The sequence below is a fragment of the Periplaneta americana genome, chromosome 4 (genome assembly GCF_040183065.1).
Source record: "Periplaneta americana isolate PAMFEO1 chromosome 4, P.americana_PAMFEO1_priV1, whole genome shotgun sequence".
In the NCBI taxonomy this organism is placed as follows: Eukaryota; Metazoa; Arthropoda; class Insecta; order Blattodea; family Blattidae; genus Periplaneta; species Periplaneta americana.
The window spans coordinates 47,233,065-47,248,207 of NC_091120.1; the positions used below are offsets into that span (position 1 = coordinate 47,233,065).

The following is a 15,143-nucleotide window of genomic DNA, read 5'->3' on the forward strand; positions in this document are numbered from 1 at the left end:
ACCATTTTTAAGCCCTTTGTGGCCATATTCAACTGTCTGAAATGGAATATTTAAATGACAAGTACACACCTTCTTTGCCGTAGTTCTTGCACACTGTTTCTTCAGCATGTTTGCATGTACAAAAAGCTCCTAACAATGCAGTTTTCTTGGATTTTAATGAAACGTTCAGGAAATGTTACTGAAAGTGTAAAGATTTGAAATTGGAATGGGTTGGTTATTCTATTTTTATTTGATGTTTTTTTTTATTTAGACTGGTTGGAACCTCATAAGTGATACCAATAAGATAGCTATTGCTCATGGCACAACTAAGCCAGGAGATAATGGGTTCTCTCTCGCTATCATAATATTAATACTCGATCACAACGCGATAACACGCTAAAAATTCCACCCCGCACATCATCTCTGTATTTCTCTTCTTTCACTGTTGCTACCTCTGTTCACTGGAACTCTTTGCCGCCTGAAGTCAAGGGCTGCCGAACCTTGAAATCTTTCAAATCCAAGTTAGAAAATTATCTTATGACGAGTTGCCAAACTAGCTTACTGTTATGATAAGTGTTGTTTTGCATGTTTCACTTATTCACTGCGTTTTTGTATTCTAGTGATTTTTAACTTGTATTATCTTTTTGTTTTCATATTCCCCGATAATGATATATCTATAATGTGATAACTTGAGCTATATATAATCATAATTTTCCTTGCTGTGTGTCCCTAAAAATATTGTGTTCATTGTATACTTTGCACTTCACTATTTTATTACTACTACTACTACTACTACTACTACTACTACTACTACTACTATTATTATTATTATTATTATTATTATTATTATTATTATCTTATATTTTTATACGTTATATGTCTAATTTATTTTGAACTACTGTTGACATTTTATTAATATGCATTTTCCTTCCTTTCTATATGTTAGGGGAGAGTCGGGTAGTATCGGACATCGGGTAATATCGGACAGTGAGTTTCTTTCATCTACCATACGATGATAGTACCTGATTGACATGGTTACGTTTCTGTGATGTCGCATAGAGAAACGTAACCATGTCATTCAGGTACTACCATATGGTGGTAGACGAAAGAAACGCACTGTCCGATACTACCCGATGTCCGATACTACCCGACTCTCCCCTATACATGTCTGATCTCCACTGACTTGTTATTTACATTACATTATGATTATCGGCTTCAGTTTTGAGTGTAAAATTGTAGTGTACTTTACTTTGTCAATTTGTAGTGTTTTTTTGTATTGCAGTTTTACTCCTGTTTGAGTGTTAGAGAAGGCCGTATGGTCTTAACTCTGCCAGGCTAAATAAACCATTATTATTTATTATTATTATTATTATTATTATTATTATTATTATTATATCGCTGACTAGTAACATGGTTGATTAATCAGACTTGAGATGTAGGTATACGACACTTCCTCTAACACACATCGTCAAATAATGTATTGTCTGATAATAGATGTATCAGTCAGAACCTCATTCAGAGGTACAGTATATACATAGTTTACTTATTTAATTTTTAAAATAGCACCAATTAATGTTTCTCACCTTATATGTGAAACACATAATTAAAAAAACACATTATTTCTGAAAAGACTTAGCCTACGTCAGGAACTAAAATTTAGACCAAGTTCTGTTTCTATACGCGTGAGAAAATTATATTTCAAATTTTGTAAAAAAAAAAATGTGTCGCAAGGATTTTTTTAATGCGAGTAGAGAAAAAAAATACAAAAAAAAACTGAAAAATAACTGGTTTACATACTTGAAAATTCGTGCAACTCCCCACCTCCAGAGTATCGTTAGATGACGTCACCCGCTCCAACTCAAGGCCACGTTGGATACATTTATCCTCGTCTGTCGATAGCCATTTAGTTTACCGGAATATGTTACGCAGTTTAGAAATATACAGGTTGTCCCGCAGCGGGATGTTCATAGCTTACCTACGTGTTTCTAAATTAATAATTTTATTATTTGTGATTGACTTACAATTTTGTTTTGAGGAATACACAATCTGAATTTTCACATTTGAGGTTCGAAATGACCTCGAGGCATCTTTGAGCTATAAGAGAGTTTATTGCTCTCATTAAAACACCGCCATCATTGCTCTAGCCTTCACCGAACTCCATTATTTTCCCGAGAAGTTCGATCTTTGTGTTCGACTGAACAGCATACACAACTGATTTCATGTGCCCTCAAAGGAAGTGATGTAATGGAGACAGATCTGGTGATCTTGATGGCCAAGCCACTGGACCTCCTCGGCCAATCCAACGATGTGGAAACTGTTGATTTAAAAATACAGTCACATATCTGTCAAAGTGTGGAGGTGCACCATCTTGCTGCAGCCACATCCTTTGTCTCATAAAAAGAGGAACGTCCTCTAACAGCAATGGTAACTTTGCCTGCAGAAAATGCAGATAATGTTGAGCTGTGAAGGTGTTTGGCAACTCAACAGGTCCGACAAATTGGTTTCCAATGATAACGAGAACCGGGTTTGGAAATTTGTTTCCTCGAATGAATGTGGATTCTTAAACCAGTCAGACCACACATGTGCGTTTCTTATGTTTGTGATGCCCTATCTGTTGAAAGTTGCTTCATCTGTGAATAAAATCTTTGAAGACAACTCACGGTTTCGAAGGAGCTAAGTGCAGAAGTGTGATGTAATCGTTTGGTTGCAGAGCATGGACTCTTTGAATGTGAAATGGGTATAAACTAAAGTCATGCAAAGTTCTACAAACCGACATACGACTAGTTCCCATTCGATTAACAATTCTTCGAACATTTGTGGTTGAACTGCGATGTGCGCGCATTCTGTTGATAATTAACTGAACTACACCCTTGCGACAAGGTTCCATACTGTTGTAAGTAAATCAAAAATAAAATTATATTAATTTAGAATTGTTTTTTTCTATAGATGCCGTTGCAATTCGGACCTATGTTGATTAGAAATTTTTTTACTCAAAATAATCCCAGAAACACGTAGGTAAGCTTATGGACATCCCGCTGTGGGACACCCTGTAGGGGCATCATAACTGGCCTGAAACTGTGTCGGTCCACTTTCTGGGATAATACTCTAGTACCGGACCGAACTTATAACGTATTCACATCAAAAACCAATGCTGTATGAGGTTGACCGATGTTAACTTTGAAAATAAGTTTTTCCTTATATGGCAAAATATTTTACTCAAATAAGGAAAGAAATATAAATACTGACAAAATGTTAAGTAGTGAAATATATTAATTTAGCTCTGACGTAATGCCAAAAATTATATAGCAATGTTACACAAATCAAAGTACCTCCACTTCAGACAATATTCTTAGCGATGTCCATTACCAGAGAACGTCCACACCTGTGGAGTAACGGTAAGCGAGTATGGCCCCGAAACCAGGTGGTCCGGGTTCAATTCTCGGTCGGGGCAAGTTACCTGGTTGAAGTTTTTACCGGGGTTTTCCCTCAACCCCATATGAGCAAAAGCTGGGTAACTTTCGGTGCTGGACCCCGGAACTCATTTCATCGGCATTATCACCTTCATCTCATTCAGACGCTAAATAACCTGAGGTGTTGATAAAGCGTCGTAAAATAACCAACTAAAAAATTACAAGAGAACCTTTTTAATTAAAACCTCGTATTCATTAGGTTTCAAGTCGGGTAGCTATCTTTGTCTATTGTAGATGTGAGACAATGTAATGCAAATTCCATTACAAATTCCTTAATTCCTAAGCGAGATATTGCAACATAACTTTCTTCATTCACAACCTGCTTTTAGCTGCGAATATTTAAAATTACTAACTTGTTCAATAATTTTGGAGTCAATAACTATTTTCGACCTTTTATGCTGGGTCCCTATGAAAGCCATTGTTTTTGTTTTAGTGTGTGATATTTTTAAATTATAATTTTTGGTTATTTGACTCAGTATATAAGCTGCACTTTGGAGGTTGTTATGTATCGGCAATCACTGCTTGGTCGTCTGCAAAAAGAAGACAATTTACAGGCGTTTCATCTAAGATAAAATCGTAGTTTAAAATATTCAGCCAGTCATCAATGCCTTCGTTAAGATATTTATGTTAAATAAAGCGGGTGATAGTGGGCACCCTTGCCTAACACCCCCATTAATTTCTGTTGTTAATTTACCTGGACCTTTTCCTTTGTCAATTCAAATATTGGTATTAAGATAGCCTACATGCTACGTATTGTTCTTATCAGATGTTGTGAGTATCCTCTTTTCTCCATTATTTCCCATAATTTTGATGTATTCACTCTATCAAAAGCCTTCTCATAATCCGATGAAAGAGTAGTGGAACGGAGAAAAATTCTCTCCGGCACCGGGATATGAACCCAGGTTTTCAGCTCTACGTGTTGATGCTTTATCCACTAAACCACACCGGATTACCATCCCGGTGTCGGATCGAATCCTCTCAGTTTAAGTTCCACCTCTTGGGTTCCCTCTGGTGACCGCCCTCTGCACTACGTCATAGATATCTATGCACGTAGGACTAATGTCCACACATGTGCTGAGGTGCACTCGTTAAGAGTGACTGGTTGGCCGGGATCCGACGGAATAAGCGCAGTCTTAAATCACAAGTGATTTACGCATATCGCATATAGGGCTATTAGTTTTCTCCGTTCCACCACTCTTTCATCGTATGATGACGCAGAATATCTGCAAGGAAACATCATATGTACTTCGGTACATTAAAATAATAATAATAATAATAATAATAATAATAATAATAATAATAATAATAATGATGATGATGATGATTAGCCTAAAAATGTCCCGTTAAGGGCAAAGGGCTCCTCCTATAGAGGGAGAGCTCTATTTGTCTCACGCGGTGAGCTACTCCGCGTAAGAGGTGTTTACATGCTTGAAATTGTTCCCTGGATCACATTCTGCACTGTTTTGATATTGTTCACTTGTTTCTGTCGCACTGGCTTTAGTCGCTGTTCACTTGTCTTCTTAGGTTTTTCCAGTCTTCCCTATTTCTTGCTCTGCTTGACCAATGGCTTCCTACACGTTCACTGAAGAGGTCAGTCCATCTTCTTCTTGGTCTTCCGCGTGATCTCTTGCCAATGCGGGGATCCCATAGTGTGGCTTTCTGCGTCCATCTTCCGTCTCTAAGTCGTGCAACATGGCCTCCCCACTTCCATTTGGTGTTAGTGGCTTGCAGTGCTGGATCTTTAATTGCTGACATCTTTTGTAGCACTTCGTTTGGAACTCTGTCCCTCAATAATAAGCCTACTATCCGTCTCAGTATCTTCCTTTGGCATATTTGGAGACTGTTACGAAGTTTGGCAGTAAGAGACCACGTCTGATATCCATACAACAGTACAGGAGTTACGCAGGTCTCCAATATTTCTAATCAGAGTTTTTTGCTGAGTGTTTTCTCCTGTAATAATAATAATAATAATAATAATAATAATAATAATAATAATAATAATCTATACTAATAATAAATCTGTAGCCAAAAATTGTCTGGTAATTTTCTATTTTCCAAAAATAATTGGTGTTAACATGTATAATTAACCATCCTGAAACTGAAAATCGCTTTTTTGACATTTTTGTTTGTATGTCTGTCTGTCTGTCTGTCTGGATGTTTGTTACCTTTTCACGCGATAATGGCTGAACCGATTTATATGAAAATTGGAATATAAATTAAGTTCGTTGTAACTTAGATTTTAGGCTTTATGGCATTCAAAATACTTTATTTAAAAAGGGGGTTATAAGGGGGCCTGAATTAAATAAATCGAAATATCTCCCTTATTATTAATTATCATGAAAAATGTTACATAACAAAAGTTTCTTTAAAACTAATTTCCGATAAGTTTTATTCTGTACAAAATTTTGATAGGACTGATATTTAATGATAAAAATGAGTTTTAAAATTACAATAACAACGTCATCTAAGGCGCTGTACTGAAATAAAAACAAATGACTTCGTATATAAGGGGCCTTGGACAACAACAATCGAAAGCTATTAAACATAGCCTACAGAGAATGTTTCTGTGTTTGTATGAAGTAATATCGGAAGCTAATTAATTGTTTAATTATTATTTCACCATTGGAAATTGTGGTTTCTCTAGATGGACATAATTCTACAATGTTATTACAGTAACTTCTGAAACATATAGCAAATAATATAAAATATACACATTAAAACTAAATGATATGTCAACCTCCATTAAACTATCGTTGCATGTAATAACAATTAAGAAACATGTTAAACGAATTGTCATTGCACCAAATGATTGCTCTCTGGACCAAAATGACCGCCTTTTAATTATTTAAATACAATTTAAATTAAGTAGCATATTAAATGTTTTATCCTTCTATCAAACACGAATGTTCCCTGGATCAAACGTCCTATTTTAATTATGTAATTACTTTATATTTATTTGTAACAAGTGCAGCGGAGCGCACGGGTACGGCTAGTAATAAATAATATGATAATAAAATAAATAATAATAAAAAAATTAATAATAATAATAATAATAATAATATATACTTCTCATATTCGATGAATAATAATAAGTTATATTCTCTTCTTTTTTCAATTATCTGGTTTATGGTAAGATACAATCTGTTATTGATCGTCCTTTCTGAAATGCATGCTGTTCGATTTTTAATAATACTTCTGTAATTTTATTTAATCTTCTTCTTATTAATTTTGCATAACCTTACTTAAATAATTTGAAATGTCTCTCGTTTAAAGTTTCACTCATAGTGCCTTTCTTATTATTTCACATACAAGTTCAAAAGCTTTGTATAATACAGTTCGTAGCATTTAATACTTTCATTTACAGTATATACACGAAGCAGCTAAGAAAACTGAGATTTAATCTATGCCAACAGAAGAACATAAATTATTACACTCACAGAGAGTAACGATTCCGATGAAGGAATTATTTGCCAAGTGAACTCAGTCACCGATATTTGCAAAGCTGTAACGTAACAAGTCGTAGGAGGTTTATCTGTAGATCTTTCACTTCACAGTTAATTTACGTGACGTGTCGAATCAGCTGATCTGTGTCTGTTGCCAGAAATAGATGAAGACAAAGTTCCAGGACGTTGTATTTCTGTCAGATGCTGCGGATAGATACGATCTTCATCCCAGTGGGAAATCCGGGTTCTGTTCTATTTAGCGATGTGTATTGTGTATTACTTACAAAGCGGTTTTCCCGTTTCATTAATACTGCGTTGTGTTTACACAGAGCTCATAAATTTTCGTGTCACAGCACGCTTGTTCAAGTGTAAGGACATTTCAAGTATACTAATAGAACTAGACTGATAAATTAAGAGATAGTGTAATTAATTTACATATGGAAAAGTTATGTACATTGCTGAAAATATGGAAGTCTTTATCTTCTAGTAAACCAACCAAGGTTTATTCTGCCTTGAACTTACAGGAAAGTTCAATTTCTTGCCAAATATTTTATCCTTCTATATAGACTGTAATATTTTGGTTTGTCATAAGCTGTCTTATCCTCCATATTCAATCTTGTAGTTTTGTTATTTACACAAAAACAAAATATTGAAGTTCAATATTGACTATTTCGCTGATTTACCATTTCTCCAATGGAGTGTAACCAAATACCTTACTATAATAATACCGGACAGCTGCTTACTAGCAGCATTGACGTGACTGCGAAATTTCGCGGACCTGACATGTAGCGGAGCGGCGTGGAATTACTTACTTACTTACTTACTTACTTACTTACTTACTTACTGGCTTTTAAGGAACCCGGAGGTTCATTGCCGCCCTCACATAATCCCGCCATTGGTCCCTATCCTGTGCAAGATTAATCCAGTCTCTACCATCATATCCTACTTCCCTCAAATCCATTTTAATATTATTTTCCCATCTACGTCTAGGCCTCCCCAAAGGTCTTTTTCCCTCCGGCCTCCTAGCTAACATTAGGCCTATATGCATTTCTGGATTCCCCCATACGTGCTACATGCCCTGCCCATCTCAAACGTCTGGATTTAATGTTCCTAATTATGTCAGGTGAAGAATACAATGCGTGCAGTTCTGTGTTGTGTAACTTTCTCCATTCTCCTGTAACTTCATCCCTCTTAGCCCCAAATATTTTCCTAAGCACCTTATTCTCAAACATCCTTAACCTCTGTTCATCTCTCAAAGTGAAAGTCCAAGGAATATAATGTAACACAAATAATTATTCCTACGTTATAGAAAGATGATAAATTAAAATAAAATAAAAAAATGAAAAATAAAAAAGAGGTTTGAACTATGAACTATGAACCTTTAGTTTTTTAAAGCTGCATGGTTCATTTTACAATTTCGACAAAAGTCCAGCATTCTCCAGTCTTCCCCCTTCTCCATTTTCTCTTAATCTCCTGGTACCGTCTTTCATCTGATATTTTCTTTTCTGGCCCTAAATCTTTTATCGTTTACCGTTACTTCCAGTACAACCTTCAGTAGGCAGTTTCTTCTTAGTCAATGACCCTGCCAATTTATTTTTATCAGTTTCAGCATTATTCTTTGTTTCAGGACAAGTTCATTTCTTATTTTATGTATCCATTTCACGCGTTCTTAATACGTTAAACAGTGATTATATTTTAAATATCTAAACAATTTTACTTTATAAATTATGAAGTTATAAATAGTTAATTTATTGAGATTAACTAAGACCTTAAATAAATTTCAATAACAGTCTTTTAAAATCTATATATATTATTATTATTATTATTATTATTATTATTATTATTATTATTATTATTATTATTATTGAGTGGATACTGAATTTCAAAACATGAAATGTGTCTGCATTTCTGACGGTGTGAACACCAGAAATCTCACACCACTCTTAAGCAGTGTGAAGGTCTAGAATTCAAATTCAAATTCAAATTTATTTACAATTTACATTTGAAATGAATACATATGAATAGATACCCGAAATGAGCATATGCTCGTGCTCGGGTACAGTCCAGTAGTCTACATAAATTTTACAGGGATCAAATAATAATGCTGATGATAGAAATAATAGTAACAACAGTAATAATAATAACAATAATAATAATAACAATAATAATAATAATCATAATAGAATAATCGTGACAGAAATGATGCAAAGATTGTAATACAAAATAATTCTTTAATAATAATAATAATAATAATAATAATAATAATAATAGTGATAAAACAAAAATATCTACAATAATAAAATAAATACTAAGACGGATAAAATAAAATATAAAACCACTAGCGAGAGTTAACACAACTTAATTAAGCATATAATAACCGGAAAAAATGACGAACTCGAAAATCAACAGAAAAGTTCGTTGTATCGCAGACGACAGCAACCGCCGTATTGACATTGTGTTGTGCATTAATGGTAGTAGGGGGGAGCCGAAAGTCTACGTAACTGCTGTTCTCTTCGAATCTTCTCGTACAATCATGGGAAGTTAAAGCTGCAAAAACAAAATGTCTACGAGTTAAACTGTTCATTATTACCAAGGTAAATACAAATAATACTGAAATATATTAATCAAGTTTCAGTTATATATCTCCCCTTTTGTGCAAGAGGTATCATATCAAAATATTTTATGAATGGCGGGGAAAATATAAATTTCAAGAACTCTCTAGTGACAAGTAAAATCAAGTGTATCTGTGGCGATGCTAAGAAATCATTTATTGGAGATATACACTGTTATTAATTAAGAAAATGATCTATTTATATTTATTACAGTGTTTTAATTTATAGGTTACATGCATCAGATAAATACAATAAAAATTAGTACCATATAATACTAGTAACACTTAAAAAAAAAAAAAAATTTATCAAATATCATACAAACATTTTCACTTTATTTTTTAAATTAAAATGATACGTAAATCCCTCTGCCTGCGCCTCTTGTGTTTCTCTACAGGCGCCGAAAACTCTAGCCATAGTGTATTGCGACTCCAGCTGTTATACCTGGATTGGAACAGCGTTATGTAAGTTCCTTGCGTTGGCAGCGGTAGTACAGTGACGCAATTGGCGCGGATTTCACATGTTGACTGACAAAGCCGACAGTGTGTATCATGGTGGACTAGGTGTCGTACCGAAGTGCTGGCGGAATCACAAAGTTGTGGGTATCATTACTATTGGAGTGATAGTGAGTGACAAATAGTGGAAGTGCAAGAAAATGTGTTTCGGCAGACAATTATGCCCTGTGAAGCCACCGAATAAGGAGACATTCTTCAATGCCGTTTATCTCCTGTGCTGGTAAAACAAATTCTTCAATATTTCTTTTGTTTGTCGTTGTATGGGATATTTTCAAGATTAATAATTTACAATTTCACTTAAGTCCTTCCGCCAGAAGGTTTGAATAACAAAATATAAAGGAAATAATACATTCGATATCTTTTTAATGTAAATGTTATTGGCATATCGGTGTGCCGTTAGAGGAACTGCTAGAATTTTTTATTTGAACTCTGAAGATTTGAGTTCAGATCCAGGCGAATAGAAAAACTATTTTTGGCAAAGAAATACTGATGTTCAGGTAACCATAATCCCACCATTATTTTTCTATTTTCCACAATTATTTCTGTTATCATTGCAGTATAAAAGGGAAAATGCTGCACTGTTATATTTTTTTAAAGAGACCAATTTCATAAAGCGAATATTTTTTACATAAGACCTTAATCCTTGTAGTTGACGCTAACGCATGAGTGTTCGTGTGTGGAAACTTACATGAAAGCAACTAGGATTTTTGGATTATGCATTTTATTTCTAGATAAAATAATACGACATTTATTACCAATTGGTCATGGAGTGATTCTATCGACGTGTATACTTTCTTTCTTTCTTTCTTTCTGCCGCATTTCATTTTCAGTATTCCATGCCAAGGGTGTAAACTACGGTATAATTATCTGGTGGTCTGCTGTATTGTAGGGCTGAAAAATGCATTGCCATGAATGGACGTCACATTGAGCACCTCCTATGAACTAGTGTTCAGATCTCTGAAAGTTTGTGTTATAGGATCCATGTTTATTAGACATTATTTTCTTGTTTTGATGCATACTAGCACCTCCTAAAATATTGGATACTTTTTTTTAACGCTCTGTATAGTAATTTAGTAACGCGGACGCCAATCCTGGGTTGTCGCAAAAAAAATGTAAGAAAAGTTGAGACTACTGACGTGAAATTCCTGAGAAATGCAGGCTACACATTTGTAGTATGTCAGATAAGATCAGAAATGAGGCAATTAGAGAAATTCTATGTGTGTTTTCAGATCAGAAATGAGGCAATTATAGCAAATCTTTGTGTGTTTTATGATCAGAAATGAGGCAATTATAGCAAATCTTTGTGTGTTTTATGATCAGAAATGAGGCAATTAGAGAAATTCTATGTGTGTTTTCAGATCAGAAATGAGGCAATTATAGCAAATCTTTGTGTGTTTTCTGATCAGAAATGAGGCAATTATAGCAAATCTTTGTGTGTTTTATGATCAGAAATGAGGCAATTAGAGCAAATCTTTGTGTGTTTTCTGATCAGAAATGAGGCAATTATAGCAAATCTTTGTGTGTTTTCTGATCGGAAATGAGGCAATTAGAGCAAATCTTTGTGTATTTTCTGATCAGAAATGAAGCAATTAGACCAAATCTTTGTATATTTTCTGATCAGAAATGAGGCAATTAGAGGAAATCTTTGTGTATTTTCTGGTCAGAAATGAGGCAATTAGAGCAAATCTTTGTGTATTTTCTGATCAGAAATGAGGCAATTAGAGCAAATCTTTGTGTATTTTCTGATCAGAAATGAGGCAATTAGAGGAAATCTTTGTGTATTTTCTGATCAGAAATGAGGCAATTAGAGTAAATCTTTGTATATTTTCTAATCAGAAATAAGGCAATTAGAGGAAATCTTTGTGTATTTTCTGATCAGAAATGAGGCAATTAGAGCAAATCTTTGTGTATTTTCTAATCAGAAATAAGGCAATTAGAGGAAATCTTTCTGTATTTTCTGATCAGAAATGAGGCAATTAGAGCAAATCTTTGTGTATTTTCTGAGCAGAAATGAGACAATTAGAGGAAATCTTTGTGTATTTTGTGATCAGAAATGAGGCAATTAGAGCAAATCTTTGTGTATTTTCTGATCAGAAATGAAGCAAATAGAGTAAATCTTTATGTATTATCTGATCAGAAATGGTGCAATTAGAGCAAATCTTTATGTATTTTCTGATCAGAAATGAGGCAATTAGAGCAAATCTTTATGTATTTTGTGATCAGAAATGAGGCAATTAGAGCAAATCTTCGTGCATTTTCTGATCAGAAATGAGGTAATTAGAGCAAATCTCTATGTATTTTCTGTTAATGAATAAAATGAACACCGCTTAGATTGTAAGTCTGTCGTAAGGAAAAGCTTAAATAGTTGACGAAGTAGAAGAGTAGAATATAGCTAATGAAGATGTATAGAAATAGCATTTTCTTGGGATAAAGAAAAACAGACTGACAAATACGTATTAAAATGTAGGACTTGGCGAAATTAACGTTGGAGTGTTGAATAACACCTAAAATTAATATTTGGGTATTCTAGAAAACAGAGGTCAACAAAACCATTGGATAAATGGAGAATATCTTAGACATATTTTGTTCAAAATAGCATTCTCCATAACGCCTTGGCGTAAAGGTACTTAGAAGCATTACACTCTGTGTATATATTGGTTTCGGGTATAATTAAAATGTCTTTAGTCGGAAATAGTTTCGGACTGTGTCGTAAGCCCGAGGGAACAATCTTCACGCCGCCGTCGCGTCGTCATAGGTGGTTCCGGCTTGTAATGAGAGGTTGGAGTACCTGGCTTATCTTGACATTGGGAATTCCTTATCCAGGAGAAGGTCACAGTGTTTCACGCTTGTGAAACTTTCCATAGCGTAACGTTATATTAACTAGTGAGAAGGAGTTTTAATGATCGGAATACAAAAAGAATTGTAATAATACATGAAGCCTTGACAAACGCTGATGTGAAACGCTGTGTTTTATGATTACACTGGCCATACCCTTGCGCTGCGCTACACTTGTTACCAGAAATATTCAGGTTACAGTTTTATTAATAGTAAAATTGTAAATCGTTTATGTTCCGTGGACAAAAATAAATTAAAATGTAGTATAAAATTAGCAATTTATGGACTTAAATAAAGTTTAATTTAATTTATTTAATTAATCTGACAGGATTAAGGCCATAAGGCCTTCTTTTCCATCCTACCAGATAGCACATATAAATACAAAAAATAAATACAAACACTGATGAAAATAATACATATTAAATTAAAGCCCTGTAGAGGGTCCACAGAGTCAAAAGAACACTATAGAGCTCTCATCGAGCTAATACAAGAAAAAAAGAAAGAAAACAGAGATAGCAATGATGATAATAATAATAATAATAATAATAATAATAATAATAATAATAAATATATTACATATTAATTGTCAATTTTACAACAGCATAGTTACAATATTTACTATATGTCATGGATTAAGCCGAAGTTGCGCAACCTGACAGGTGTTCAACAAGCAATTCCATGAACTAGAATGTGATTTTTAAATTTAAATTTGAATTTTGATATTGTCCGACAGTCTCTGACATGGTCAGGGAGAGAGTTCCACAGGCGTGGAATAGATATGCTGAAAGATGATGAGTAGAATGATGTTCTGTGCAGAGGAATAGAGAGAAGGTACATGTTCCGGGTTCGAGGTAGTGAAAGGTAAACAAAACGAGATGCTAGGTAAGAGGGTGTGGAGGTGTGGATGATTTTAAATAGTAATAAGAGAGAGTTGAAGAAACTTCTTTCTTTAAGTGGACTCCAAGACAACAATTCTAGTGACGGTGTTACATGATCGAATTTTCTAATGTTACTGTACAAACGAAACGAACGCAGATATTGTGAACACGCTGTAGTCTATGGGCAAGATCAATATTTAGATTCGTGAATAGAGAATCGCAATAATCGAAGTGGGGCATCACTAAAGTTTGGATCAGGTTATTTTTAAAGCCGAGAGGTAAAACGTTGGTTAAGTGTCTGAAGGAATGAATTATGGAAAAAGTTTTCTTAGATATGTAGGTCACTTGACTTTGAAAATTTAAATTTGAAAGTAAGTAGGGCTATAGATTACCGTGGCTCACTCAGATACGTAATTAAGTAATAAAAATGGAGGGATCGAGAAATAAATGCTCACCACTTAAAATCAGATAAAGATATCGTTGAGATTTACGTCTGACACGATAGAGAAACTGTCCAAGTTTACGAAACAAAGTCTGAAAACAGCTGCATGAGTAACTTTCGTTTGCTTGTTGCTAAAACAAGCCTGACGCCATTTTGTAGGAGAACATGCCATGGTAAAATGTGGACACCACAACAGAAAGTTCAGTGCGTGCTATGTCTATCAGAAGAAAAATCTGTTAGGCGAGTACAACGCCGTGTTCGTCGTACATGGATAGGTGAATCGGAAGACGAGGACCTATTGCCTGGCCAATCAGGTCACCGGATCTGACCCCCTTTGACTTTTATCTGAGGCTTTGTGAAGGATGCTGTGTACGAAAGAGGCAGACTTAACACTTTGGAGGAACTGATACAAATGCAGCTGCGCTAATGACTCTACAAATTCCACAGAACACTTGGCGGAAGGTTGAATACCGTCGTTTAGATGTCTGCAGGGAAACTCGAGGCGCACACATCGAGTTGAATTCAGCATTCTCCGAAACTCGTAGTTGTGTAAAAAGTTATGTTAATGAACCATTATTTACACTTGAAATTATCACTTATTTCTCGATCTCTCTAAGCGGGACATGGTGTATAATGCAGTGATAGTGATTTTGGTCCTATCGTGAAGAAGAAAATGTTTAAGGTCTCAAATGTTTATCAAGTGCTCTCAAAATCAGAGAAGCTTATGTAAGCTCACCTCAATTTTTCTGTGCGTAAGAATCTGTTTTAATCCTACCGTACTGCGCATTTGTGCGCAGTCCTCGATTCACTCAGGAGTTACCGTAATGATTAAGGAGCGGATTCCTATGTAATTAAATATTTTTTCTGCGTGTGATAAAACAAAATTAACGAAGTTAAGAATTCCGAACATGAAGTTTCAAGTTTAAAACCCGAAGTTTATTTCACATAAAACACATATTTTCAGGAAATCTA

The 15,143-nt window shown here is 34.6% G+C and overlaps 1 protein-coding gene across 3 annotated transcripts in view; it reads left to right on the plus strand.

Annotated features, from left to right (window-relative positions):
- rdgA (retinal degeneration A) overlaps window positions 1-15,143 on the plus strand; it is a 727,627-nt gene that overhangs the window by 340,951 nt on the left and 371,533 nt on the right. The window contains exon 1 of one of the 3 annotated variants that reach the window (XM_069823288.1): window positions 10,035-10,236. The exons of the other annotated variants lie outside the window; for them this stretch is intronic. Within the exon in view, the coding sequence (XP_069679389.1) occupies window positions 10,157-10,236 (80 nt within the window). The 5' untranslated portion in view covers window positions 10,035-10,156. Of the gene's footprint in view, window positions 1-10,034; window positions 10,237-15,143 lie in introns of those variants that run through there. 3 annotated transcript variants of the gene reach the window in all.